General features: G+C 47.0%; 1 protein-coding gene across 1 annotated transcript; it reads right to left on the reverse strand.

Annotated features, from left to right (window-relative positions):
* Positions 1–14,100: 14,100 nt before the first annotated feature.
* Positions 14,101–18,595, reverse strand: IL10 (interleukin 10). The gene is made up of 5 exons (XM_059673617.1): positions 18,210–18,595; positions 17,332–17,391; positions 16,892–17,044; positions 15,964–16,029; positions 14,101–14,845 (listed from the first exon to the last, which is right to left on the reverse strand). The coding sequence occupies exons 1-5, from the start codon at positions 18,372–18,374 to the stop codon at positions 14,753–14,755; spliced, it is 537 nt and encodes a 178-aa protein (XP_059529600.1). The 5' UTR covers positions 18,375–18,595; the 3' UTR covers positions 14,101–14,752.
* Positions 18,596–25,817: the final 7,222 nt, after the last annotated feature.

The raw sequence follows: 25,817 nt of genomic DNA on the forward strand, positions 1-25,817 counted from the left end.
GCCATCAGATCTCATTCACTACATCTGACCTATTACACAATTATGTCTATGTAAGTTCTTTTTATTTCCACTGCTGCTACTTTGGTTCAGGCCACTGTTGATTTCTTTTGGCTTGGATTACTGCACAGATTTTGAATTTGTCTCCCTGTCTCTGGTCTTATTCTCTCTCAATTCACTTTCCATGCAGCAGCCAGAATGCAAATATGATGATGTTACTTCCTTGCTTAAAACCCTTCGATATGAGTCTTTAGGATATGAGTCAACCCTTTAACATGGCCTAATAGAAACTGTATGGCCTGATCCTGGTTTACATCTCAAGCCTCATAATCTCTCTATTCACTCTTCTTTTCTTTTTTTAAAAAATCTTTATTGTCCAGATTGTTACAGTTGTTCCTCTTTTTCCCCCCCCATAGCTCCCCTCCACCCGGTTCCCACCCCACCCTCTGCCCTTACCCACCCCCACCACTGTCCTCATCCATAGATGTATGATTTTTGTCCCGTCTCTTCCCACAGCCCACACACTCCTTTCTCTCCGAGAATTGTCAGTCCACTCCCTTTCTATGCCCCTGATTCTATTATAATCACCAGTTTATTCTGTTCATAAGATTTTTTATTCACTTGATTTTTAGATTCACTTGTTGATAGATATGTATTTGTTGTTCATAATTTTTATCTTTACCTTTTTATTCTTCTTCTTCCTCTTCTTAAAGGATACCTTTCAGCCTTTCATATAATACTGGTTTTGTAGTGATGAACTCCTTTAGCTTTTTCTTATCTGTGAAGCTCTTTATCTGACCTTCAATTCTGAATGATAGCTTTGCTGGGTAAAGTAATCTTGGTTGTAGGTTCTTGCTATTTATCACTTTGAATATTTCTTGCCACTCCCTTCTGGCCTGCATAGTTTCTGTTGAGAAATCAGCTGACAATCGTATGGGTACTCCCTTGTAGGTAACTAACTGTTTTTCTCTTGCTGCTTTTAAGAGTCTCTCTTTGTCTTTTGCTCTTGGCATTTTATTATGATGTGTCTTGGTGTGGTCCTCTTTGGATTCCTTTTGTTTGGGGTTCTCTGCACTTCCTGGACTTGTAAGTCTATTTCTTTGACCAGGTAGGGGAAGTTTTCTGTCACTATTTCTTCAAATAGGTTTTCTTTCTTTTATTTTTTTATTTTATTGATTTTTTACAGAGAGGAAAGGAGAGAGACAGAGAGTCAGAAACATCGATGAGAGAGAAACATCGATCAGCTGCCTCCTGCACATCCCCCACTGGAGATGTGCCCACAACCCAGGCACATGCCCTTGACCAGAATCGAACCTGGGACCCTTCAGTCTGCAGGCCGATGCTCCATCCACTGAGCCAAACCGGTTTTGGCCAAATAGGTTTTCAATATCTTGCTTTCTCTCTTCTTCTGGCACCCCCATAATTTGGATGTTGGTTCGCTTGAAGTTGTCCCAGAGGCTCCTTACACTATCTTCATATTTGTGGATTCTTTTTTCTTTTCCGGTTGGGTGTTTTTTACTTCTTTGTACTTCAAATCTTTGAGTTGATTCTTGCGATTCTCTAGTCTGCTATTGGATCTCTGTATAATATTCTTTATTTCAGTCAGTGTATGCTTAGTTTCTAGTTGGTCCTTTTTCATCTCCTCAAGGGTCTCACTAGACTTATTGAGGGTCTCACTAAATTTATCGGTGGTTTCTAGAAAATTCTTGAAAAACCTTATAAGTGTGGTTTTGAACTCTATATCCAGTAGTTTGCTTTCCTCCATTTCTGTCATTTGTGACCTGTTTCTTTGTCTCCACATTTTGGCTGCTTCCCTGTGTTGATAGGGTGGCTTTATGTGCTAGGTGTCCTCTAGGGCCCAGTGGCTCAGCCTCCCAATTACCTGAGGTGGACACTCTTGGTTTACCCCTTTGTGGGTTGTGTGCACAAACTTGTTATAGTTAAGCCTTGATTATTGTAGGTATCACTGGGAGGAATTGACCTCCAGGCCAATTGGCTGTGAGAATCAGCTGTGTCTACGGTGGGAGAACTTCTGTGCTGGAGACACCCTTCTGGGGCAAGACTTGTTTCAGTGGGGCTTTGGTGCTCACTAAGTCTGCCCCCTGAGTGTGTCGCTTATGGATCTGAGGAGTTGTAATCTGGATGGTCCCACTCTGACTAATGGGTACACTGGCACTTGGATCTCTAAGGAGGTGCTATTTTAGCCACTGTCTAAGGCTACCCAGCAGGAGCTATGGAGAGATATGCAGATTCCACTTCTTTGTTTGGGTTTTGGAGGTGCCCAGATGAGGCCCAGCTGTGAAGCAATGCAATCTGCTGTGGGGCCTTGGGCCTTCTTTTGGATGTTCTGGGTCTCTCTGACTCAGCTGCAGTTTTTTAGGTAATTGTGGATTGCAAAGGGCGATGTCATTCATATGCAAAAGCCTCTGCCACAGCTTGGGTGGGGCGGGTTCTCAAGGAATCAATAGGGGGGAGCAATCAGCTATGGCTGATCCTCACTCCTACCCTAAGAGGCCCCGCGTCTCAGGGTCCCGGTAATTGCTGCAAGCACCTCTGAGAGAAAGCCGCCCTCCAGTTCTGCCTGCTGCCAGACAGTCCAGTTTCTCCCCGTGTGAGTCTGGGTCCCCGGAGATTCACCCGGAACTGGAGTTCAGAGACGTCGGGAGCTTGTGTCTCCCTCCAGATTGAAAAAGACAACCACACAGTTGCCAGCCCTTGCCACATGCGCCTCCGTATCTCTGCACTTTACTTCCGCACCTCCTCTGAGTCTCAGTGTGCTTTTCTCTTTCCTTCTAGTTGTAGAATTTCCATTCAGCCAGCCTTCCTGTGGTTCTGGATGATGTCTGTTTTGTCTTTTAGTTGTAGTTTGAAGTGGTTGTGCAAGGCAGCAATTTTAGGTGTTTACCTGTGCCGCCATCTTGGTTTCTCCTCTTCCCCCCAACCTGTGGGCGCGCCACACCAGCCTCCACAACCCAGAAAACATGCAGGGCTCTATTCCCTCTTCTTAACTCTCACACTCGCCCCCTTCTCCTCCACATCTTTATACTCGATGTTTCCTCAGCCCAGCACACTGTTTCTTTCACTTTGTTTGATGAACTGAACCTCATATTTCAAGTCTCATTTTAAATGTGTTTTTCTTCTAAGGAGGCCTTTCCTAACCCACAGTTTGCTTGCTCACTTCAGTGACTGGTCTACCACATTGCGTAACTCCAGGGGTGACATTTCTATTGTATTATGTGTGAACAGTGGCTCTGAAGTTATGCAATTCAGCCACCAGGCACACTCTGTTCCTTGCTCTTATCGGACTGCAAGTTCATTGTCTGATTCTCTGCTGTACGCCTGGTGCATAAGAGCTCAGTTAATATTTATTGACTTAACAGATGAGGCTTAAGAGAGAAATGAATCTTTTTTTTTAATTGTTGACATGACTGCAGATGTCCCCCATCTCCCTCACCTTTACCCTCTTCCACCCAGCCTTCCCCACCTCCCACCTTTACTACATTGCTGTCTGTGCCCATGGGCTATGTATATATGCATATATGTCCTCTGGCTAATCTATTCCAGCCCCCTCGCACCCCCCTTCCCTCTGAGATCTGTCAGTCTGTTCCACGCCTCTGGTCCTATTTTGTTTACTTTATTCATTAGATTCTATACGTAAGTGAGATTATATGGTATTTGTTTTTCTTTGACTGGCTTATGCCACTTAGCATAATAATCTCTAGGTCCATCCATGCTGTTGCAAAGGGTAGGAGTTCCTTCTTTTTTATGGCTGAGTAGTACTCCATTGTGTAAATGTAACACAGCTTTTGAATCCATTCATTTACTGATGGGCACTTGGGCTGTTTCCAGATCTTGGCTATTGGAGGTAATGCTGCCACTCTCTTAGTGAGGGTATACCAAGGAAAACCCGGAGCTGGAAAAGATTCTGGGAACCATACTTTTACAGGATGATTTAAGTCACTCCCCACAGTTTGCTTGAAGAAATGATGATTTACTAGTAGAACTGATGTAATAGCTCCCTTCAATATTTGAAGGACCATCATGTGAAAATTGAATACATTTATTCTATTTTTATCTTAGAAAGTACAGTGGGGCCTTGACTTACGAGTTTAATTCGTTCCGAGACCGAGCTCATTAAGGAGCTCGTTAACTCAAATTACTCTATCAACTCAATGCAAAAAATCAGCCGAGAGACAGCTGGTATCTCAAAAAACTCGTTAGTTGGGACACTCGTAAGTCAAGGCCCCACTGTACAAGACAACTGAACACAAGTTAGAGGGAAGCAAATTTGGGTCTGCTAATAAAACTGCTTTCCAATAATGAGAGCTGTCCATAAATGAAATAGGCAGCACACAAAGTAATGAGCTCTGTTAGGATCATTGTGGCTGGCGGTTGGACAGGAGAGCCTTTGAGGGTCTAACTCAAAATGCCTGTGATTTTCCCGGCCGGTGTGGCTCATGAATTGAGTGTCGACCTATGAACCAGGAGGTCACGGTTCTATTCCTGGTCAGGGCACATGCCCTGGTTTCGGGCTTGATCCCCAGTATGTGGTGTGCAGGAGGCAGCCAATTGATGATTCTCTCTCATCATTGATGTTTCTATCTCTCTCCCTTCCTCTCTGAAATCAATAAAGTTTGTGATTTTATGACTGTTGGAATATTTTCTTTTTAGCTGAACTCAAGACTTTATTTAATGTCTCTGTGCTTGATGCTATTGGGGACCTAGGACTGCAAGGCTCGCAATTCAAAGGTGCAGTCAGATTTATTGAGGGACAGCGTCAAGCTCATAGGAAACCATTAGAAGGCAGAACCTCTGAGAACATTATCAATCGCCTAAAAGTGTGGCACAGTGGTTTGGTCAGTGAATGGAGACAACCGTGTGTCTTCCACTGTGGGAAAGCTTCATAGACGAGGAGGCATTTGAAAGGGGACTTAGAGGATGGGAAAGAGTTGTAAAGGAGGGTCTAACTCAAGAGAAAGGGGGCGGAATGGGAGAGCCCTGTGAGAAAGGCAGACGTGGGCCAGATACATAAGCAGGTGCTCCTCATATTTCATTCCCAGCATCAGTGTCCGCACTTAGCTCTGCACAGCTCTGGTTTCCTTAGATAAACCCAGTGAAGAAGATGGGATGTGGGCTGGCCTCAGAATTTGCTGAAACTCAGGAGTGATGATCTGTGGTGAAAGCGGATGGACTCCTTGCCTATCCTGAACTCCCTCAAATATTTGGGGTTCAGTGGATGAGTCAGAGGTGACTCACTGCTCAGAAGGAGGAAGGGAGTAGGGGAAGCCCCAGGATCAAAGCTGCCCTATTGCCTGAGAGTCACATATATTTTATATACATTCTTTTGATGGCAAGTAACCGAAAACCCAATTAACAGAGACTTATACAAAAGGAAAATTATTATCTCACATATTAAAGATTCTGAAACAGTCCTCTTCTAGGATTGGTTAATTCATGGGTTTAACAAAGTCACCAGGGACCGACTTCTTTCCATTATTCTGTTTGCTATTTTCTGTCCGTTGATTTATCCTCTTAGATTGAATCCCTTCATGGTCTCAAGAAGCTTCAGCAATTCCAGGCTTTAAATATGAACAACAACCAGAGGCAGAAAAAAATCTACTTTCCTTGCTTTTAAAAAAATTTTTTTTTTATTGATTTCAGAGAGGAAGGGAGAGGGAGAGAGAGATGGAAACATCAATGATGAGAGAGAATCATTGATTCATTGATCAGCTGCCTCCTGCACACCCCCCATTGGAGATCGAGCCCTCAACCTGGGCATGTGCCCTGACCAGGAATTGAACCATCACCGCATGGTTCATAGGTCGACGCTCAACCACTGAGCCACGCCGGCCAGGCTACTATCCTTGCATTTAAGAGTCAGAAAAACCATTTCCTGGTAGACCCTCAGCCAACTTCTCCTCATGTCTCATTGTCCAGGTTATATCACACACCCATTCCTAAACCAGTCACTGGACAGGAGGAATGGAATTACCACCGGAGTGGCCCAGCTACCCTGGAGCACATGGATGCCTGATACCTGATAAAAATCAGGGTTCTTTATTATGAGGGAGTGGGGGGGGGGGAGGGGGAGGGATGGCTGCCAAGAGTGGCTGCCACTCTTCCTAGTTAGGATGCTAAATGCTTTGGGTATGATGAAGACAAGGAGAGAGATAACCTGGCCAGTACCACTTGCTTTGCCTGAACTGGGGGTCCTCATCAGGATATGGTGCCTGTGTTAGGGTGCCTGTGGTTGGTTCATTGGTGGGGCTGGGAATTCTCACTGGAGCAATAGGTTATGCAGTGGTTCTCAACCTTCTGGCCCTTTAAATACAGTTCCTCATGTTGTGACCCAACCATAAAATGATTTTCATTGCTACTTCATCACTGTAATGTTGCTACTGTTATGAATCGTAATGTAAATATCTGAATTGCAGGATGGTCTTAGGTGACCCCTGTGAAAGGGTAGTTCGACCGCCAAAGGCGTCGCGACCCACAGGGGGAGAACTGCTGGGTTATGGGTTCAAACAGATGATCTTTACAGCAACTCACAGCCCTCATTCTGGGCCTGCCATTGTGGTAAGCCGGTAGCACAGTACCTTGTGTCATCTTCACATCATATCTGTAAATCAAGAACTATTATCCCTCCCTTCAGATAAGGAACTGAAATTAGGTAATTGGCCCAAGGTTAACAGTGAGTGGCAGATTGGGGATATGAAATCGAGTTAGTCTAAGTATGATATATGTCTTTCTACCATTTGTATCTCACTACCTCTTTCTTCCAACTTAGTTTGCATGAATCTAGGAATAAGCCAGGGAGTGCGTTTAAGACCCATGCTTCTCAAACTATCTTTGACTAAGAACCAAATTAAAAAAAAAAATTCCAATCTAGCCCTGACCAGTGTGGCTCCATTCGTTGGAGCATTGTCCCATACACTGAAAGGTCGAGGGTTCGATTCCCAGTCAGGGCACATACCCAGGTTGTGGGTTTGATCCCTGGTCGGGATGTGTAAGGGAGGCAACTGATTGATGTTTCACTCTTGCATAGATGTTTCTCTCTCTCCCTTTCTCCCTCTCTCTTTCTCTGTCCCTTCTTCTCTCTCTAAAATCAATTTTAAAAATTAAAAAAATATCCAGTCTATTATGAATTAACATTTTTATAAAATACAATAAAAAGAATCACGAGGAAAATAAAATGAGAAAAAAATATAAAGATATACAAAATACAAATCCATTTTTAATGATTCGATCTAACAAACATACTGTCAAGTTGCTATCAAGTTTTCTAAACACGTACTCTTTGTTTCTGTACTCCCCTTGCCTCTGACAGGTAACAGTTTGTGGACCAACACAGGCCACACTGAGCAGCACTGATTTAGACAGCTTTCTGTCTCCATTCCTCTCCCTAGACTGCAACTCTGATATCTCAGCTGAGATGAGGGTGGGAGAATTGCTCATTGTAATGTAATTTTCTATGAGCCAAACATCATAGGAAAAGGTTCGATTTTGCATTGCTGTTTTCAGGGGGAATTTTATTTTCATCAACAGATTTGTATTATACTTGCACTTTCTTGATGGTTATTTTCTATCCTCTGGCTATGTAAGAAATAGATGGAGCACAATAGGAATACGAGAGATTGAAGAGATTTGGGGGTCGGGGGGAAGGGGGTTGAAGAACCTGCACATGGGAGGAGAGGTCTGTGGTTAAAGATTTGCTGGAGGTTCCCAGTTGGATGTGTCATTGAATGATGACTCATCATGGCAAAAATTATAAGCTTCTTGATTTGAGTGTCTCTGGGGTTGCATGTGATTAATGCTTGGACATTTGTTATTTTTCTGACGTAAACATGACTTCAGTCTGGTAACATATGTTTACAAATATATAGGTCCTTTTATTTATTAGGAAACCCCAAGAAGTCTATATTAGGAAATCTTTCAAGAAATCCAACAAGTTGCTGCCTAGATCTGTTTCCCTCTAAGATTTAGAAAATCTAAAATGACCATTTGCCCAGTGTGTGAAACTCTGAGAACTCTTCACATGGGAAATTAGAATCCACTAGAAGCTTCAGACACCTTCTACATCTCTCTTTCATTTACAAATGATTTGAGCACCTTTCTCACCCTTCCTTCCAATCCCTTCTGCTGCCATGAGCCTGATGGACTTCAGTGCCCCTGTGGATAATTGATCCAAAATGTGGCTTTTCAATTCCATGACCTCCAGATTCCAGACCTTTTCCTCTGCCTTTCCTCAGCCTTTACCCATGGTTATAGCATGGGTTTTGTCATCCCTCAAAACTGCCCACCTCCAAAATCTCCTTATTCAGTCTTTCCACTCTCTGGCCGCTGCCTTCTCTCCTTGGTGATTCAGATTCTACCATCATAACTGTTTCCTGAGCTCATCAGGGCCCTTGCATCATCCCTTTCTATCAGTTCTCTCCTGTCTTCACTTCCCTCATCATTCAACTTTGACTCCTGGGTCCATTTTTCTAAACAAGCTCTTCCCTATATTCTCAATGTCCTCTCCCCCTTGTCCTCTTGTTACATTCACGGGGAAAAACAATTCTGCTTTCTGTGTTCACTCCAGGATGCCAAGAGAATCCTGAGAAAACTTACACAACTTGGCAGACCACTTCAATTCATGTTCACCTCACTCAACTGGGCTTAGCATTGTCTGGAAATTACCATATTTCTCTAGAATTGTTTGTTTCCACATATCTGCAAACATCATTTCAAATCTTTTTTTTCTCTCCTCAAATGTCCTTGAATTCTCTCCTTTTTATTCATTCTTTTCAGAGAAAATAGAAACCATCTGATGGAAATAACCTCAACTTCCTGCCAACAAATTTTCAAATCAACTTGCATTGTACCCACTGTCCCTGCTTCCTTCCTGTTATTATTGAATGAAGCCTCCTTTCAAAGGCTGTCCTACATGGTACCCCTTCCTGCTCGCTGAAGAAACTGTCTTCATCATTTTTTCCCATCTCACTCCTTGATCTTCCACTTCTTTTCCTCCTCTATTGGCCTAATGTCTTTTTTTAAAAAAAATCCTCACCTGAGAGGAAGAGGTGAGATGGGGAGGGGAGAGAGACACACAGAGAGACAGAGAGAAACATGGATGTGAGAGAAGCATTGATTGGTTGCCTCCTGCATGGGCCTCAACCGGGGACCAAACTCATAACCCAGGCATGTATCCTGATTGGGAACCAAACTCACAACACTTTGGCGTACGTGCCAATGTTCCAACCAACTGAATCACCCAGCCATGGCTGGCCTAATGTCTTGAAAGAGTCATCCACACTTGTCATCCCAATCTTTAACTTCCCATTTTATGCACAATTCCATCTGTCTCCCATCCCCTGTCACTTCCCTGAACTCTTCTTGATAAAGTCATCAGTGTCCCCACTTGCTATATTCAGTAGGAGCTCTTTTGTCTTGATCTTACTTGACCTCCCAAGAACATTTGTTCCATCTGACCATTTCCTCTTCCTTGAAATAGTTTCCTTGTCCTCAGGCATGCCACTCTCTCCTGGTATTTCTTTTTACTGCCCAGGCCTCTCTTTACAAGTTCTTTTGCAGTGTCTCTTGTTCTGACTTACGAATACCTGGGTTCTCCAGGGCTTGGTTCTGGGCTCTCTTCTCTTCTCACCCTAGATTCTTCCCCTTGGTGATTTTCTCCATTCCCATGACTTCACTAACCACCTCTATAGCAATGATACCCATTTATCCAGAGTACATCGCTATGTCCAGTTGACTACTCTGAATATATTCACTCAAAGTCTCAGAGTCACTTCCAACTTAGTAGGACTAGTGTAGAACATATTACCTTCCCCTCCAAACCTGCTTTTTCTCTACCCAGTTGTTCAGGCTAGAAATCTGAGTTTTATCTTGGCCATCACCTGCTGTCACCACTCTCATCTAAGTAGTGGCTGAATATTTAAACACTTTCACTTCTCTCAATTCCTATTTATTATCACCTTGGTCCAGACTGCAATCGCCTCTTGCCTGGAATGGAAATAAATGACCCATATAGGGTCTCATTCAGAAGATATATACTCTCCTGTCTACTTAGTAGCCTTCAATGGCTTCCCTTTGCTCTTAGGTTAAAGTCTAAAATTCTTACCCCAGTCTGTTTCATCCAGTTCATCTAAAATCTCTCTCCCTCATGCATAATGTCCCTCATTTGAGTGTCACCTTTGAGTTCCTTAAACAGTTTAAGTTCCTACCAATTTCAGGGCCTCAGAACATGAGAGGAGATTGAGAAGTCAGAGGGTCCTCTATGGCCACTGAAAAAACAGACCTAGGGAAGATGGTGCTTTCTAAGGTCATAATTATTGTTCAAGGTGAGACTGCTCATATCTTTCTTATATTATTATAGTCTTTCTTTAAAAGAAAGATATTTTTTATTGATTTCAGAGAGGAAGGAAGAGGAAGAGAGAGATAGAAACATCAATGATGAGAGAGAATCATTAGTTGAAAAAACAAAAACAAAAAAGAAGTCAGAGGGCCCTAAAGAGGACCCAGTGTCTACCATGTTGAAGTCGGTATAAATCCACTTTTGTTTCAGAGACACCCCGTGGTCCCCCTTTTTAAAGTTCTATGGGGTCTTTAAATGTATGACCTTTCCTGCCTAAGGTCCTTGTCCCTCTCTCTTTATTTGACCAATTCTCATCCTTCATGTCCTGCTGACTGTCACCTGCTCATGGAAGCCTTCTTCTAACCCTGAGTTTACGTTAATTTCTCTGTCAAAGCTCCCACTTTGCATTTAGTAGTTATCATCATTATAATAAAATGGTGTAGTTAAGCCCTAACTGGTTTGGCCCAGTGGATAGAGCGTCAGCCTGGGGACTGAAGGGTCCCCAGTTCGATTTCGGTCAAGGGCATGTACCTTGGTTGTGGGCACTTCCCCATTTGGGGGTGTACAGGGGGCAGCTGATCGATGTTTCTCTCTCATCGATGTTTCTAACTCTCTATCGCTCTCCCTTCCTCTCTGTTAAAAAAAAATCAATAAAATATATTTTAAAAAAAGAAAGAAGCATTACTATTTTTTAAAAAATGGTGTAGTTAACATTCTAATGTCTTTTCCTGTTCCTATCAAATCCCTGACGGAGTACTGAAAAATGGGACACATGTCACCTGGGACCCATGAACCCTTCAGAGATAATAGAGTTGACTGGTTCATTCTGTAGCCAGTTCTGCAGCTTATGAAAATTCAGAGGACTTCCTGTCATTTTTAATTCTGAGCACAGGTTCCTATGATCCAACTTCTCTTTCCTTGGAGTGTTATGCCTGCTTTTCCCTAAACCAGCCCAGGCCTAAAGCTAGTCCCATGTGTGCATATGGGAAATAGAGAGAGAAGCGCTGTGGTGTTTCTCCTCATAGGAACACTAATCCCATTATGAGGTCCATCCTCGTGGCCTCATCTAACCCCAATTATCTCTCAAAGCCCCCAACTCCAAATGCCATCATATTGGGGCTTCAACATATAAATTTTGAGGGCACACAACCATTTAGTCCATAACACCTGGGAAAGAAGCTTTGCTAGTTTTCCAGGTGAGAACCTGAGGCTCAGAAGTGATATAATGATACTCAGCCAATGAGAGAGAACTTTAGGAGGGTAGTGTCCGTGATGATGACTCCTCCGCACACACTGATGCCTACCCTTCCCTTCACCCCCACCTCCCTCCCAGCCTAGGACAGAGCTATTTCTTCTAAATTTTTAGAAGGGTGTGTTAGTTTAAAAACGTGTCCACAAATTCTTTGATATTCTTTTCTTAAAAATGTGGAATCTAGGACTTGTATGCATGCATATAAGCATAACCAATGGACATAAGACACTGGGTGATAGGGGAGGCTAGGGGACTGTCTAGGGCGGGGGGATAAAATGGATACATATGTAATACCCTTTGTAATACTTTAAGCAATAAAAAAAAAGATAAAAAAAAATGTGGAATCTAATTATTTTCCCCTTGAATACTGGCTATAGTAACCAACTCACATAACAAATAGAATGTAGCCGATACAATGAAGTGCACTTCCCGAGATGAGGTCTAAAAGACACTCTGACTGTCTTGGGCTCTGGGACAGACAGCTGCCATGTTGTGAAGACATGCAAGTAGCGCTATGGAAAGGCCCATGTTGTGAGGATCCAAGGCCACCAGCCAATAGCCAGCGAGGAATGGAGACCTCCTGTTGTAGCTACGTTAGCGTGCCACCTTGGGTGTGAATTGTTCCGCCCCGGGCAAACCTTCAGGTGATTGCAGCCCTGGCTGCCATTTTGACTGCAAACTCATTAGAGAACCCAAGACTCATTAGAAACCCTGGTTGTCATTCCCAGATTCCTAACCTACAGAAACTGTGAGATGATAAATGCTTGTTGTTCTAAGCTGCTAAATTGTGGGGACAGCCATAGATAATTAATACAAAGGGAATGGTGTTTTATGCTATTCTCAATTCTCCATTCTCCACATTACCCATGTGGCCAAGCCATACCCACATTTCTGAATCAGTTTCCCCTTAGAGAAAATAGCATCAAAATACCATATCGTATGCCTGATACATATATGCCTAGTACTGACTAGCTCAAAATAAGCTCAGTAAATTGTAGCTGTTGTTAACACCTGATCAGCTGTGTGGCTTCCCCAGGTGAGTTTCTGTCTACTGGCTTCAGGTGCCCATTTCCCTCAGATGAGGTGACAGATAAGAACACACACTAACACATTGCGGGCGGATCAGGCGCATTCTCGCTTCATATTACACAGTGTTTTACAAAGTACCATACTTTAAAGAGACATTCGCTTGTAAGAACATGTAATAAATAACTTCAAAATGCAATGGGTATTTAATTTTTAAAGCGTGCCTTTAACATTCATGTAACACGTTTTTTGTACTCATTCAATAGAAACTTATCTGGCCACTGGGTTAGCTGGCAATAAAGCTACTGGTTCACAATGTGTTACGTTAGTGTATGTTGCCTGGAAGACAGCCCTCAATGCCTAAACCTTCCGGCTTCTTCTCATTTTAGCATAGACACCTTCACTCTGGTAATCTTCCATTCTTAAACCTAACCTTTCATCTCAGAATTTCAGCTTTGATGTTCCCACTTCCTTCCGATGGTTACTTTAAACGAAGTGAGTCAGGTCTTACTGAAAAACTGACCACAGGCAGTCAGCTCCTGTCCTCCCCCGACCCAGGGCTGCCTGGGCAGACCGTGAGGGCGATCAGTGTTTACTCAGCCCCTTCTCTCCCTGGCTCCTCCGAGTCACCCGGCTTAGAGTAGGGCTTCCCCAGCCACCATGCTCCTCCCAGCAGATCGCAGTCAAAAGCCAATCTCACGTTTGTCTGATGGTTCAAGGCAGAGTGGCAGGAGCTTGAATCCTTGGGTATCCTATTGAGTGGGCTAATGTGCTCATATTCTACTCTATTGGGTTCATTCTGTTGCTTCAGCCCAGGGAGAATTTGGTAGAAGTTTTTAGTAGGAATGCCGATAACAACCCACTATGGGCACTGGGACCACCTCCTAGTGCCATGACAACACCCCATCTTAGTCCTCACCATAACCCAGATAAATTAGTGTCCACCCCTGGAACTCTGGTGCTTGAAGAAGCAAACAATTACTAAAAAATTTCCTCTGCCTATCTTTCTAATGTTGGTGTGTGTATAATTCATCCTTCGCCTTGAAAATCAGCATGATCTTTAAGGATTTAAGGGTAATTCCTTAAAGGATTGAATTTATAGAAAGACTATGGTGGTCTTTGGTATTGGCTTTTGAAGGGAGAATATCTCCCCCCGCCCCCCACCCAGACTTGGATATCTTTATTGATTTCAGAGAGGACGGAGAGGGAGAGAGAGATAGAAACATCCATGATGAGAGAGAATCATGGATCGGCTGCCTCCTGCAAGTCCCCCACTGGGGATCGAGCCCACAACCCAGGCATGTGCCCTTGACCGGAATCGAAGCCGGGACCTTTCGGTACGCAGGCCAATGCTCTATCCACTGAGCCAAACCAGCTAGGGTGAGGGAATAATTTTAGTCACACAGAAGTCAACGGACACCATAATATGATTTTAATAAAACTCATTTATTTTATTCAAAATTAAAATCTGCTACAAAGACAGACAAACAATGTAACATTCCCAGAGGAATTGAACTGCTTTGAGTTAAAACTGAGTTCTATTAGAACCAATTTTAGGCTGTCATAAATAACAAGCTGGCCACAGCTTTCAAGAATGAAGAGGTTAGGGAATGAGGTCAGGGGGATCTTCCTGAGCGGCTGGGATATGAATGATCAAAGGGGCTCCCAAGTTTCTCTTCCTAAGAGAGTGAGATCTTTGTAACATTCTGGGAGCCCCAGGCCCAGGGACAAAAGAGCGAGACCAGGTTTGGAGTGGAAGCTTCCATTGGCTCCCCAAGAAACATTTCCTTTTCTTTATAGATAACTTACAATTTGTCTTAAAACACTTAAATACCATAGGCTGTTACCTTACGGGAACAGCTTAAACACAAGTGAAAATAATAAATATTGAAAAAAAATATAATATTAGGCTTCTTTCTAAACAGTTCACAGAGAAGCTCAGTAAATAAATAGCAAAGGGAGTTGAGGTATCAGACGTAATAAATATTCTAGGAGAGAGGTACGGCGAGATTTTCCAAGGAGCTGGCTTGGCTCTCCTGGAACCCGGGTTGGATTTTGGAGATCTCTAATCGATGTCCTAGAGTCCAGGGGAGCCGCCATCCTGGCTGTTTTGTTGCTTGCATGTTTCATTTTTTCATCTTCATTGTCATGTAGACCTCTATGTAGTTGATGAAGATGTCAAACTCACTCATGGCTTTGTAGACCCCTCTCTCCTGGAGCTGTGTGGGGAGACAAGAGATGGTTCGTGAAAACCCAACCTGAGGGAGTCAGGTGGCTCCTCGCTTGAATGGCTGTCACCCTGGGGTCTAGAAGCTGCACTTGATCCCTCGAGTTGGGAGGTGAAGGGTGGACCCAGGCAACCCCAACCCGAGGATATGCTCAGCCGCCCTGGGAAAGGCTGGGCATTGGCGTGAGGCGGAGCCAGTGGTGGCGAGAGGAGCACCTGCTGGCAAAGCACAGTCTTCAAGCGGGTGCCTTGCCAACACATTCAAAGGCCATGTGCTCACATGATGCTTGTTCAGAATTTGATGAAAGAACGTCAGAGGCACCACTTTGAAAACAAGGCGGTGCGAGAGGAGAGAAGGGCGCCTCTTTGAGGTTTGTTCTCTTCCTCCAACAAATTAGCAGGCCCCACCCTGCGGATCCAACCTGTGCCGGGGGACTCATGTTCCCCGATGTGGGAACCCTGCCCAGTGTCTGTCCCCCGGCCCCCAAAGAGGACACAGGCCACATGGCTTCTGGGAAATGGTGTTTGAATGTCCACCAAGAACTGGAAGCCTGAAACCCTCTGGTTTGAGAGTTGACATTCTCGGGCACCTGGGGAGCTGGGAGTGGCAGATGGAAAGTGAGCGCGGACCAGCCCCCGTGGGGTGAGAATCCTGCTTCCTGCTCTGAGTCTCGGGGAGGCCAGGCTGAACCCCTGGGTGTGTGTGTGCGTGTGTGAGTGTGTGCGCGTGTGTGTGCGAGCGCGCACATTCACGTGTCGGCTTCCTGCACGTGTGGCTTCAGCCTGGATTCCCAACAAGCTACTTTCTGTTTCCTTTGTCACTCTCCCCAGCACCCCGCTCACTGTGCTCACAGGCGGGCCAGCCGCTCAACCCACAGGCCTGCAAAGGCGGGGAGCAGTCATTTAGAAACCCCCAAAGACACTTCACAGAAAGCAAATAAACCGAGGCGGCAGCTCCTCGCTGGCTGCGGAGGAGGTCACACCATCTGTCGGGTTCCCACAGTCCCTCCCAGCGAAGGATGGGGCTGATGAGCACCTGCCCAGCCTCTGCCCCTTGGGGAGTGGGCCCAGGCCGTGCGCCCCAAACCCTCCCGGCACCGTGCAGCTCACCTTACTGAAGGTGCTCTTCACCTGCTCCACTGCTTTGCTCTTATTCTCACAGGGCAGAAAGCGATGCTGTGGAGGAAAAGAGAAAGTGTTACAGGTACCGGCTTGCCAGGGGACACGCTGGTGGCAAGAAGAGGGACCAGACTTGTCCTAAACGCCTCTACCTCCCGCCATCCCCCCTCTCATCCTTCCCCAGCAGAGGAGAAGAGACACAGCCCAGGAGAGGAGCCGTGCGGCCTGCCAGTGAGGCCCGCATGCCACCCAGGGCTGCTGCCCAGATGCGGAGCCGGCCATTCTGCCCTTTCCTGCCCCTCCCGCTCAGTCCCAGACACGGAGGGGCATGTTTCTAAGTCCCCGAGGACCAGAGACACAGCCTCGGCTCTGCAGACTGACCTCGGCCTAGTCCCACCCTCCACACAGAGACCCAAATCGGCTGATTTCGCATTCTCAGCGCAACAGCAAAGGAAACCAGCGAGGCGACCCCCATTTCAGTTGAAAAAGCGGATTCTCTTGGGGAATTGAAGTCCTGTCCGCCCGTTGGGCCCATGCAGAGCGCTGTTTCTAAAGGGTTCGGAATGAGAGGGAGGTAGAGTTTCCTCTCCCGGGACGCTCACCTCCTGGCCCCTCTAGCGGGGCTCAGGGCGTGGGTCCTGAGGGACGGGGGAGCCCTGACTAAAGCCCTGGGCCGCTCTTCTACAGAGACAGGAATAGTTAATAAGCCACAAATGACTCACAAATAACAGGAAAGCTGTTTGCAAATCTTCGCATGTAAATGCCTAGCAGCCACCCCCCCCCCCATGTTCTCAGAGAGAAATGAGCAGCCTCCTGCCACCCAGTGTGTGTGCCTGGGTGTCAGTGGTGTCAGGAGATGAGTGTTTCCGAAAAGCCAAAGCCCGAGAGCGGCGAGGGAGGGAGCGGGCCTGCTACTCACACAGCGCCGCAGTTGCAGCCTCAGCGTCTTCAGCTTCTCCCCCAGCGAGTTCACGGGCTCCTTGATGTTGGGGCCCTGGCTCTCGGCCTGGGGCATCACCTCTTCCAGGTAAAACTGGATCATCTCCGACAAGGCTTGGCAACCCAGGTAACCCTAAGGGCAGAAGCACGGGGCGGTGACTGGGAGGAAGGGCTGTGCCACTAGCTTGAGAGGCTGGCTTGGTCCCCAAGGACCCGTCTTCCCCCAGGACCTTCCCCCAGGACCTTCCCCCAGGACCCAGCCCTCTGTAAGCCTCTGGCCGGCTCTGTGCTGAGTTAAGAACTTCTCACTTCTCCTTTTCACGTGGAGGAAGCGGACCCAGCTCCCCGCAGGCTGAAGCAGATTCCCCTTCTTTAGTCACCAGACACACGCTCCCCCTGACCCACCCCGCCGGTTCTCACCTTGAAGTCCTCCAGCAAAGACTCGTTCAACAGCATGTTGTCCAGCTGGTCCTTCATTTGCTACAAGAAGAACACAGTGAGAGTAAGCCGGGGCTTTGGGGAAACACCTGAAATGAATGTCCTTGATTGATAGTTTTTTTATTTGTAATCCATGCAGCCCCAGCCCACAAATGGAAAGGACAGTTATCAAAACGTTGACGCATTCAACGGCGCTGGAAGCCTTAGCTAAATCAGCCCCCCCACCCCCCGCCCAGGGATCCAGTTATCCCAAACGTTCTGCCTGGGTTTGAAGTTAAGGCAGATGCTTGACTGGGTCCTGAGGGGACACATCGGGTGTCTCCCCCTCCTGCCCACACCCCGCTGCAGCTCTGAAGACTCCCTGAGAAGTGTGTGTGTGTGTGTGTGTGTGTGTGTGTGTGTGTGTGTGTGTGGTGGGGGGGCCGCTCCTCGTGCAGGTTCCCCCTGCATGATGCTTCCCCAAATGTCAGTTTCTCAGGTTCCGGACCACTCTTAGCAGATGCAATTTAGGCTTGCCTGCCACAGAGCGGGGGGGAGCATCTTCACCTTCAATCACACCCGTGGGGGTGTCTCCCAGCCAATGAAGCACTGAGCGCCAGCAGAATCTTGTAAATCATTTCTGAGCATCGGAGACAGAGTGCTTTGACCCTGTAGGCAGCTTTTCCTGCACATTTGGCGCGTCATCTGGACTTAGCTGAACTCATGAAACCCATAGCTCGACTGGGGGAGTCTCTTAAGAACTTAACTGTGGGGCGATGGGTGGTGGGGATGGAGGTGAGCGAGGAGAGTTCTGGGAGCTCTAGCAGAATGCCCTGTTCGGGCAGTCTCAGGGAGGGAGGGTAAGGAGGCATCATACTCACAAAGAAAGTCTTCACCCTGCTGAAGGCAGCTCGGAGCTCTCGGAGCATGTGGGGCAGGCTGGTGGAGAAGTGGGTGCAGCTGTTCTCAGATGGCATGCCCTGGGCTGGGCCGGCCCCCATGCCAGCCAGGAAGACCAGGCAACAGAGCAGTGCTGAGCTGGGCATAGTGGCGCTCTGCCTTCTTCTGCCAGTCGGCCTTGTGGTTTGGTTTTGCAAGAGCCAGGCCCTGATGTGTAGCCTTCACCTACTGTGTCCCCCCTTTATATTGGGTTCAGTAGGGCCTCCCCCATTCATTAAACAGTCACGGACCCACAAAGCTTCCTGTCAAAGGATTCTGACCAGAGCCCCACCCTTCTCTAAACCTCTGCATTCGATGAACTGCTTTAAGTGTTAATTCATTGCATCGTCAGCAAAAAGGATGGTTGAAAAACGAACTTCTGCGTTATGCTATTTTTAGTCTGAGCCACCTCTCTCTTTTAAAATAATTTTTTCAGCTTCTCTTAATAAAAAAAAAAGTTGACTTCCTGGGGTGACCAGCTGTTCTGTGTGCAGAGGCCCACAGTGTGGGTTCCATTCACACGTTCCTAGGTCACAGTGACGTGGACAAATCGGCCATTACGGGGTGTGCTGCGATTGAGCAATAATTGGATCCCTTCCCTAACCTGGGTTGAATACCCAAGCCTTCTCCTTGCTGAATGGGGAAGTCACCTCAACTCTCTGGGCCTTAGTTTCCCCCAGTGAAAACACGAGGGTGAGCTAAATATCCTCAATGCTGTCTTCTGGCTCTTTCATTGCTGTTCCAAGCCGGCCGCTCCGAGAGGCCAGCTTCCCACAGGGTGGCCGGGAGGTGCCACATGGCAGAGCCGGAATTTCCCCCCCGGGCTGTCCTGTCGCTGACACCACGCTCCGGACTCTGCTCTACACTGTCCCAGTGTGTGGGGTGAGAAAACGGAATTAAAGTCCTTCAGGTTTATTTGAGTTGTAAGCTTCTATGGCTGGAGACTTAAGCTTGAAAGAGGGAAGGAAGAAGCAGAAATCACATGAAAAATAAGTCAGGATTCCATGAAGGCTGGAGAACAGGCTCCTTTCTTTCCTCTTACCTAATTCTTCTCTCCTTCTCAAAGAAGCCTTTGTTATATTGTCTTAGATTTGGACACGTGAATGTGTGTGAGTGTGTGCATATGAGCGTGTGCATATGAGTGTGTGTGTGAATGTGTGTGTGTATGTGAAGGTGTGGAAGTGTGTGTGTGTTTAAGTATTGAATGTGTGTGTGAATGTGAGGGTATGTGTGTGTGTTGCAGGGGCAGGGCAGCCAGAGATGGCGAGGCATGCGGCTCTCCCTCTAGTTAGGAAAGGCAGGGGTAGTGGCATCACTTCAGATCTCTGGAAAGTCTCTGGGGGTCATTTGTGCCTTCACCTCCCCCTTCCACAGGGGCTTCTCTCACAGCATAGACCAGGGGTGGGCAAACTTTTTGACTCGAGGGCCACAATGGGTTCTTAAACTGGACCGGAGGGCCGGAACAAAAGCATGGATGGAGTGTTTGTGTGAACTAATATAAATTCAAAGTAAACATCATTACATAAAAGGGTACGGTCTTTTTTTTTTTTTTTAGTTTTATTCATTTCAAACGGGCCAGATCCAGCCTGCGGGCCATAGTTTGCCCACGGTTAGTGTAGACAGTGAGGGGAGAACACTGGCCGGGGAGGGGGCAGAAGGCTTGGGCTCTGACGTGACTTCTTTATGTCTGTTTTCCATCTGCTTCCTGCCTGCCAGGGGCCTGGGCTTCCCATGGGATGGGCTTGGGGAATTAACAAGTGGACTCAGATGTAAGAAATCCCCCACTTTCTCTATTCCCTTGCCCTCTTGCATCAGCACTGGGATGCCTTGAATGGCACTGGGTCTGAGCCTGCCCCTCGGAGAAGGTCACTATGCCAGAGCAAGTGAGGTGGACGTACTGGGGCAGGGCCAGTCTGGAGTGAGTAGGCGGGCCCACCTGTGGATGTGCTGTGTGGGCCAGAATCAGGGACTGTGGCCTCTCCTCCCAATCCTTCGTGCTAATACAGAAACCAAAGGATCACAAAGGGAGAACGGGCCTTTCTTTTGGAAACAGGAATGGTGCTAACACAGGAATTGCTTCTCCGAGATTTACACGGGGCCCAGGAGCGTGTGCTTGGCAGCCAGGAAGGGGAGAGGAGCCAGGAGCTGGGCTCTGCATCCTTTCCACCCGTCTCCTTAGTGCGTGCCTCCTGGGTGTTTGGGAAGTGTCAGCTTTGGCCCATAGGGCTGACCCCTCTTTGAGCCGGGTGTTCCAGGTGCAGACAATGTGGTAGAGCAGTTAGCCCAGAGGACCCCAACCAGGATAAGGCTCCCAGGCTCTTCTCCTCGCCCCAGGCAGCATGGCCCTGCCCGTCTTTGTTTGGCACCCTGCCCTGTGCTTTCCTCTGCTACTAAACCTACAGCCCTACAGTTATCACCCATGTCTCACCCTGTCTCAGCCAATCAGCTGTGAGGTCCCTGAAGCAGGATGTTGTTTTGTTATCCTTTGTGTACTTGGTGCGAGTGCAGGGTCTGGCCCATGGTAGGTGCCAGGCACACAGCTTCCCCTTTACTATATTGGGATGGGCATAGCGGAGTGTCCCGGGAACCTTGGCTGGGGCTGGAGAAAGCAAGGCTAAGGAGGCTGGTTGGGGCACAGGCGAGGACTCAGAGGGCTAGGGAGAGCAGCTCAGGGAGGCAGGAACCATCTCTTCCACTTTCTTATCATTTGAGATTTACACACAGTAGCAGCTGGGAGCTCAATTGTGAAAATGAAATGTATCTTAATAAACACTGCCTTTATAATTATTCAAAGTATGGCTATGCATTTTTGGGGACAGCCTATCCTATACTACTATAATAAAAGCCTAATATTCTAAGTGTCCTACCATTCGTTCGTTTGACCGGTTGCTATGATGTGCACTGACCACCAGGGGGGCTGATGCTCTGAATGGTAGGTTAGCTTGCTGCTGGGGTCCGACTGCTGGGGTCCAGTCTGGGCGAGATGGGCTGGACACTCCCTGGGACCCTCCTGCGGTCCCCCTGGCCCTGATTGTGCACCGGTGGGGTCCCTCGGCCTGACCTGAGCCCTCTCACAATCTGGGACCTTTTGGGGGATGTCAGAGAGCCAGTTTCAGCCTGATCCCTGCAGGACAGGCCGAGGGACCCCACCAGTGCACGAATCCATGCACCGGGCCTCTAGTATAATATATATGTATACACACACGTGCTCACATGCATGCATCCATAAGATGGCAGGGAGGTGGGCAAAACCCATTTCTATCTTTCTTTAATCCATAAGCCACGTATTGAATAGTTGACCCTTTCCTCGTTGATTTGAAATCACTGTCCTCTCTTTACTCAAAATTTCAGAATCTAAAGGGTCAGAGTTAACCTTAGGCAAATTTCCTGATGCAATTCCTTATTTAACAAATAGCGACAACAATATGCTTTTTATCAACATATCTCATAGGATTGATGTCAAACTGATACAAGACAACAGGCATGAACATTTTGGGGAAAATCGAGACCCTCTATTTTTATATCAACAAAACAAGGAGAACAACACAAATAGCAGTCAGTCATCCTATTTCTCAAGGCTGTGAAGAATGGCAGCCTTCTTGGTATAGTGGCCTCACACTGGCAGCAGTTCTGCAGCTCAGACCAAAGAGTGGCCACAGTCTTGTGGGGGCTGCACTGGAGCGTCAAAAGGAAGGCTAAGCGATCTGGGCTTGTTGGACTCAGGGTCCGGCCAGTTGACATGCAAACAGGGCCACTTGGGAGGGAGCGGGCAGGCTCATGATGCAGGCAGAGAAGGTGGGATGGTGGCTTCCTGGAGCAGCACAGTGACTGTCCTGATGAAGAATCCCTTGGGGATTGGCTTCCACTCGGCCATTCGTAGTTACTATTCAAGGCTGATAGTGGGAGTTTCATTTCTTCTTATCCAGGACATCTAGTGCGTACAAAAGCTTCCCCAGCTTGAAATTTCTAGTGTTCCCTTGAATAACCTTTCTCAGCTCCCTGGTCAGAGACTTCCTTGGTAGCTATGCTGCAATAGGTCCGGCCAACACAGAGTCTGGAATCACGTGAGGCTGGAGGGGAGTGGGGGCGGGGAGGGGAGCAAGAAGACAGGGATCTTTGCCCCTGTGCTCTTCCGGGATCCTCTGACTTTGGACTTGTGCCTGGGGGGCTTTAGCATAAAGACCTGGTGGCCGAAGGAGGCACGTTGGGCCTGGCCCCTTGGTCAACTCAAGCAAAGCTGGTGTAAACCCGATTGGGTGCTCTTCACGATCTAGGATCGTGGCAGGCAGATGCTAGAAACCACAGCGGAAGGGCTGATAGTTGGACAGCCAATGTGGAATTCCCCTTTTGCAATGGGGCACCGAATCAAGCAGTTTGGATTTTCCTTGGGGGACAAACACTGTGATCTGTAACTTGTCACATGAGACATTTGGCTGGCAGGAGCCAGGACACCAGGTGTGGGAGGCCTTGTTACCCAAAGGATTTAGCTGTTTCTACTCAGCCTGCATGACCACCTAGAACAGCGAATGGGCACGAACGCAGTCTCGCAGCTCCAGTGCTGTGAGTCTGCTGGGACTAGGTTTACTCAGCTCTCCTCTGGATGACTGAACAGGGCTGGCTGTGCGGCCCTGCGACTTGTGTGGTCATATAGGGTCCCATGCTTGTAAAGCCCCGCCCTTGCTCTGCGGTCACTGTCTTGAAATTCTTCATTGCTGAACAAGAGGCCTCACGTTTTTGTTCTGCACCGGGCCTGCCCCAGTTTATGTAGTCAATTCTGTATATGAGACTAAACTCATCGCATTCTTTCTCTGGCCTCACCTTCACCCAGTCCTCCCTGATCCGTAAACGGCACTACCATCTAACCCATCATACAAGCCAGAAACCTAGAAATAACTTGCCAGTTTCTCCCTCTCCCTCTCCAACTTATGTTCAATCTATTTCCATGTCCTCCAGACTTTTCTTCATAAACAACTTTCTAATCTGTTTACTTCTTTCCATTTCCATCATCGTTGTCTGGTTCACTAATGTTGTGACCCCACCTCATAACAAAGAAACAGAATTTCCGGAGGATGAGGCCCAGAAATCAGGATTTTAAAAAGATTCCCAGGTGCTTCTAATGTGCAGCCAAGGTTGAGAACCACTGCCTTAGAATATGTGCAGACAGAGCAGAGTTTCGATTGGTTTCTGGACACTACTGCAGTGGTGTTAAAAGGCATAGTTTGCATGCCCTCCCACCACAGTGCCCCTGAAGCACCTCATCTCCTTCAAGAAACTTTGCGAGCAGAGTTGAGGTTATTCTAACCTCTATCTCTAAAATGTGCCTCTGACTATAATTCCCATATTCTTAATACTGTCATCAACTCCGTGAATCAGCTGACTCTGTCTGTTTCTTCTGCTTTGACTTTCAGCATTTCCAGCCTGATCGGCTTTCCTCTTTTTTCCCCCCGATGGTCCATGCTCTCTCTCCTACCTCAGGGCCTTTGCACAAGTGGTTCTTCCTTCCTGGATTGTTCTTCTGTGGGGAGCTGGCACGGCCATGGCATCCTCAGCCTTATGTACCATGCCAGCTCAGCCTGGTTCAGTGACCCTGAGTGGGGGTGGTGAAAGGCTTAGAAAAGACAGACAAGAGAATGAAAGCTGGGTCTCGGTGGGACGCTGCTCCTCTGATGGAGAGAGACAGCGCCCACGCCCACAAGCTGTCTCTTTATTTTATAGCAGATGCCACAAGGCAAAGTAAGGGTGAGATCAAGATGTTTACAGCATTCTTGTGAGTTTCACTCCTACTCAACTACATGCACCTGAACTCTATCACTCAGGCACATGGGGCCACGTGTTCGGACCATAGGTTCAAGCTCACAGCTACAGCTGTTGGCTATCATTGTGCTGGGAGGGCTCTGCCCTCCAAGCTGGGACTTGCATGTGGCCATGAGAGGACTGTGCCCTCTCAGTAGTCCAAGGCTTGAACCTGTCCAAACGCTGTAGCCGCTCTCCACATTCTTTCCCTTCTCTTCATCCTTCAGTTCTCAGCGAAGATGTTATTTGCTCCAGTGAATTTTTTTCTATTCTCCGGTCTAGGTCTTCTGGGTGTATCTTCTCAGAACACCTTCTCCTTTGCTTTTTGGTGCCTAGGCCAATGTATAATTATACATGTGGGCATTTGGTCACTTGATTGATCTCCATCTCTCCCATTAGATTGCCTTCCACAGGGGCAGGGCCCATATCTGTTTCTGATCATCATTGTTTGCCTAGTACTTGGTACAATTTTGGGCACATCCAAGGTTCTCGCTAAATATTTGTTGACTGACCGACTGAGTGTGTGCTTTCTAAGCTTTCTGTAGCTGTAACTGGCTACATGTTTGTTTCCTGCCTTATAGAGATAAAGGATGGATTCACTTGGGGAAGCAGCTACCCTCACACAATATGTGCCCATTCTCATTTAGCTTTTCTATTAAACATACACACACCATCTAATTACTATCCAACATGCTTCCATGCCGATGTTAACCAAACATCCCATGGTTGTTGGTGTGTTAAAAATGCCCGCTGTCATAGGATGTCAGAAGAGAAAGGAACTTGGATGTTAGTTAACCCCTACTTCTCATTTTACAGATGAGCAAACTGAGGGCCAGAAGAGAAAGTGACTTTTCCAGGCACTAGAGTTAGTCCATGGCAAAGGCGAAATCTGAAATCGATTGTCTTTGCACTTTTCTTCTCAAATTAGTATTTAACTCCTTGACTCAGATGAATATTAAATTACTCTGAATTCTCATGGCCAGCACCAACAATTGGGGGGAGTTGTCTAGGACTTGTGCAGTGCGTGGGGTTGCAGTGGTAAGGAGAAGTTGAAAGTCTGTGAAAATAAGTTTCCACCTGTAAAGTAATTCTGACTCTACTGTGGACTGTGTTTGAGAGCTGGAGACTGGGTGAGGGTTGCTTAGAATTTCTGTCCTAGGGAAGTATTTCAAGCATTAGAACACATGCAGACAGAATATCATTCCTACTGTACCGTTTGTGATAAACATCACAGATATTTAGGGAGAACCTTGGATGTGTCCAAAAGTGTCCTAAAGCTCTAGGCAAACAATCACGGTCAAAAACTGATTGTGGAAGGCAATCTAATGGGAGAGATGGAGATCAACCAAATGACCAAATGTCTGAGAGACAGACGTTGGGTTAAAAGGCATCGTTGGGTGTGCCCCGAAGCACCATCCATTTCAAGAAAACTTATTCAAGAGATCGGAGAGCGAAATGCTTCATTTTGTCTAATCTGATCTTTATCTCTAAACTATGCCCCAGACTCTAAATCCTCAGCCACACTCCTCGTGTTTCTATTGTGTGCTTTACACACATCTTCATTGCAGGAAGAGCCTCCATCCTGGGCTCAGCCTGGATTCAGGCCACCTCTACTGTGACTATCCTGTACACGCAGCCCTCGGTCATACACTCTCCCAGGGAGGGGCGGGGAGTGTGCAGCTGTGTCCAGGGCGGTCCTGGATTCTCTAAGTCATTAGGGGTCAGGACCCCTTTACATACTTAACAAATGTTCAGGA

The sequence above is a fragment of the Myotis daubentonii genome, chromosome 18, assembly GCF_963259705.1.
Source record: "Myotis daubentonii chromosome 18, mMyoDau2.1, whole genome shotgun sequence".
Lineage (NCBI taxonomy): Eukaryota > Metazoa > Chordata > Mammalia > Chiroptera > Vespertilionidae > Myotis > Myotis daubentonii.

Excerpts from the sequence above, each read along its gene's own strand:
- IL10 (XM_059673617.1), bottom strand. The coding sequence starts at position 18,374 with ATGCCCAGCTCAGCACTGCTCTGTTGCCTGGTCTTCCTGGCTGGCATG. Across the intron at positions 17,045-17,331 it reads CTTTGCTGGAGGACTTCAAG|GGTTACCTGGGTTGCCAAGC; the intron begins GTGAGAACCGGC and ends TTCTGCCCTTAG. Across the intron at positions 16,030-16,891 it reads GGCTGCAACTGCGGCGCTGT|CATCGCTTTCTGCCCTGTGA; the intron begins GTGAGTAGCAGG and ends TTTCCTCCACAG.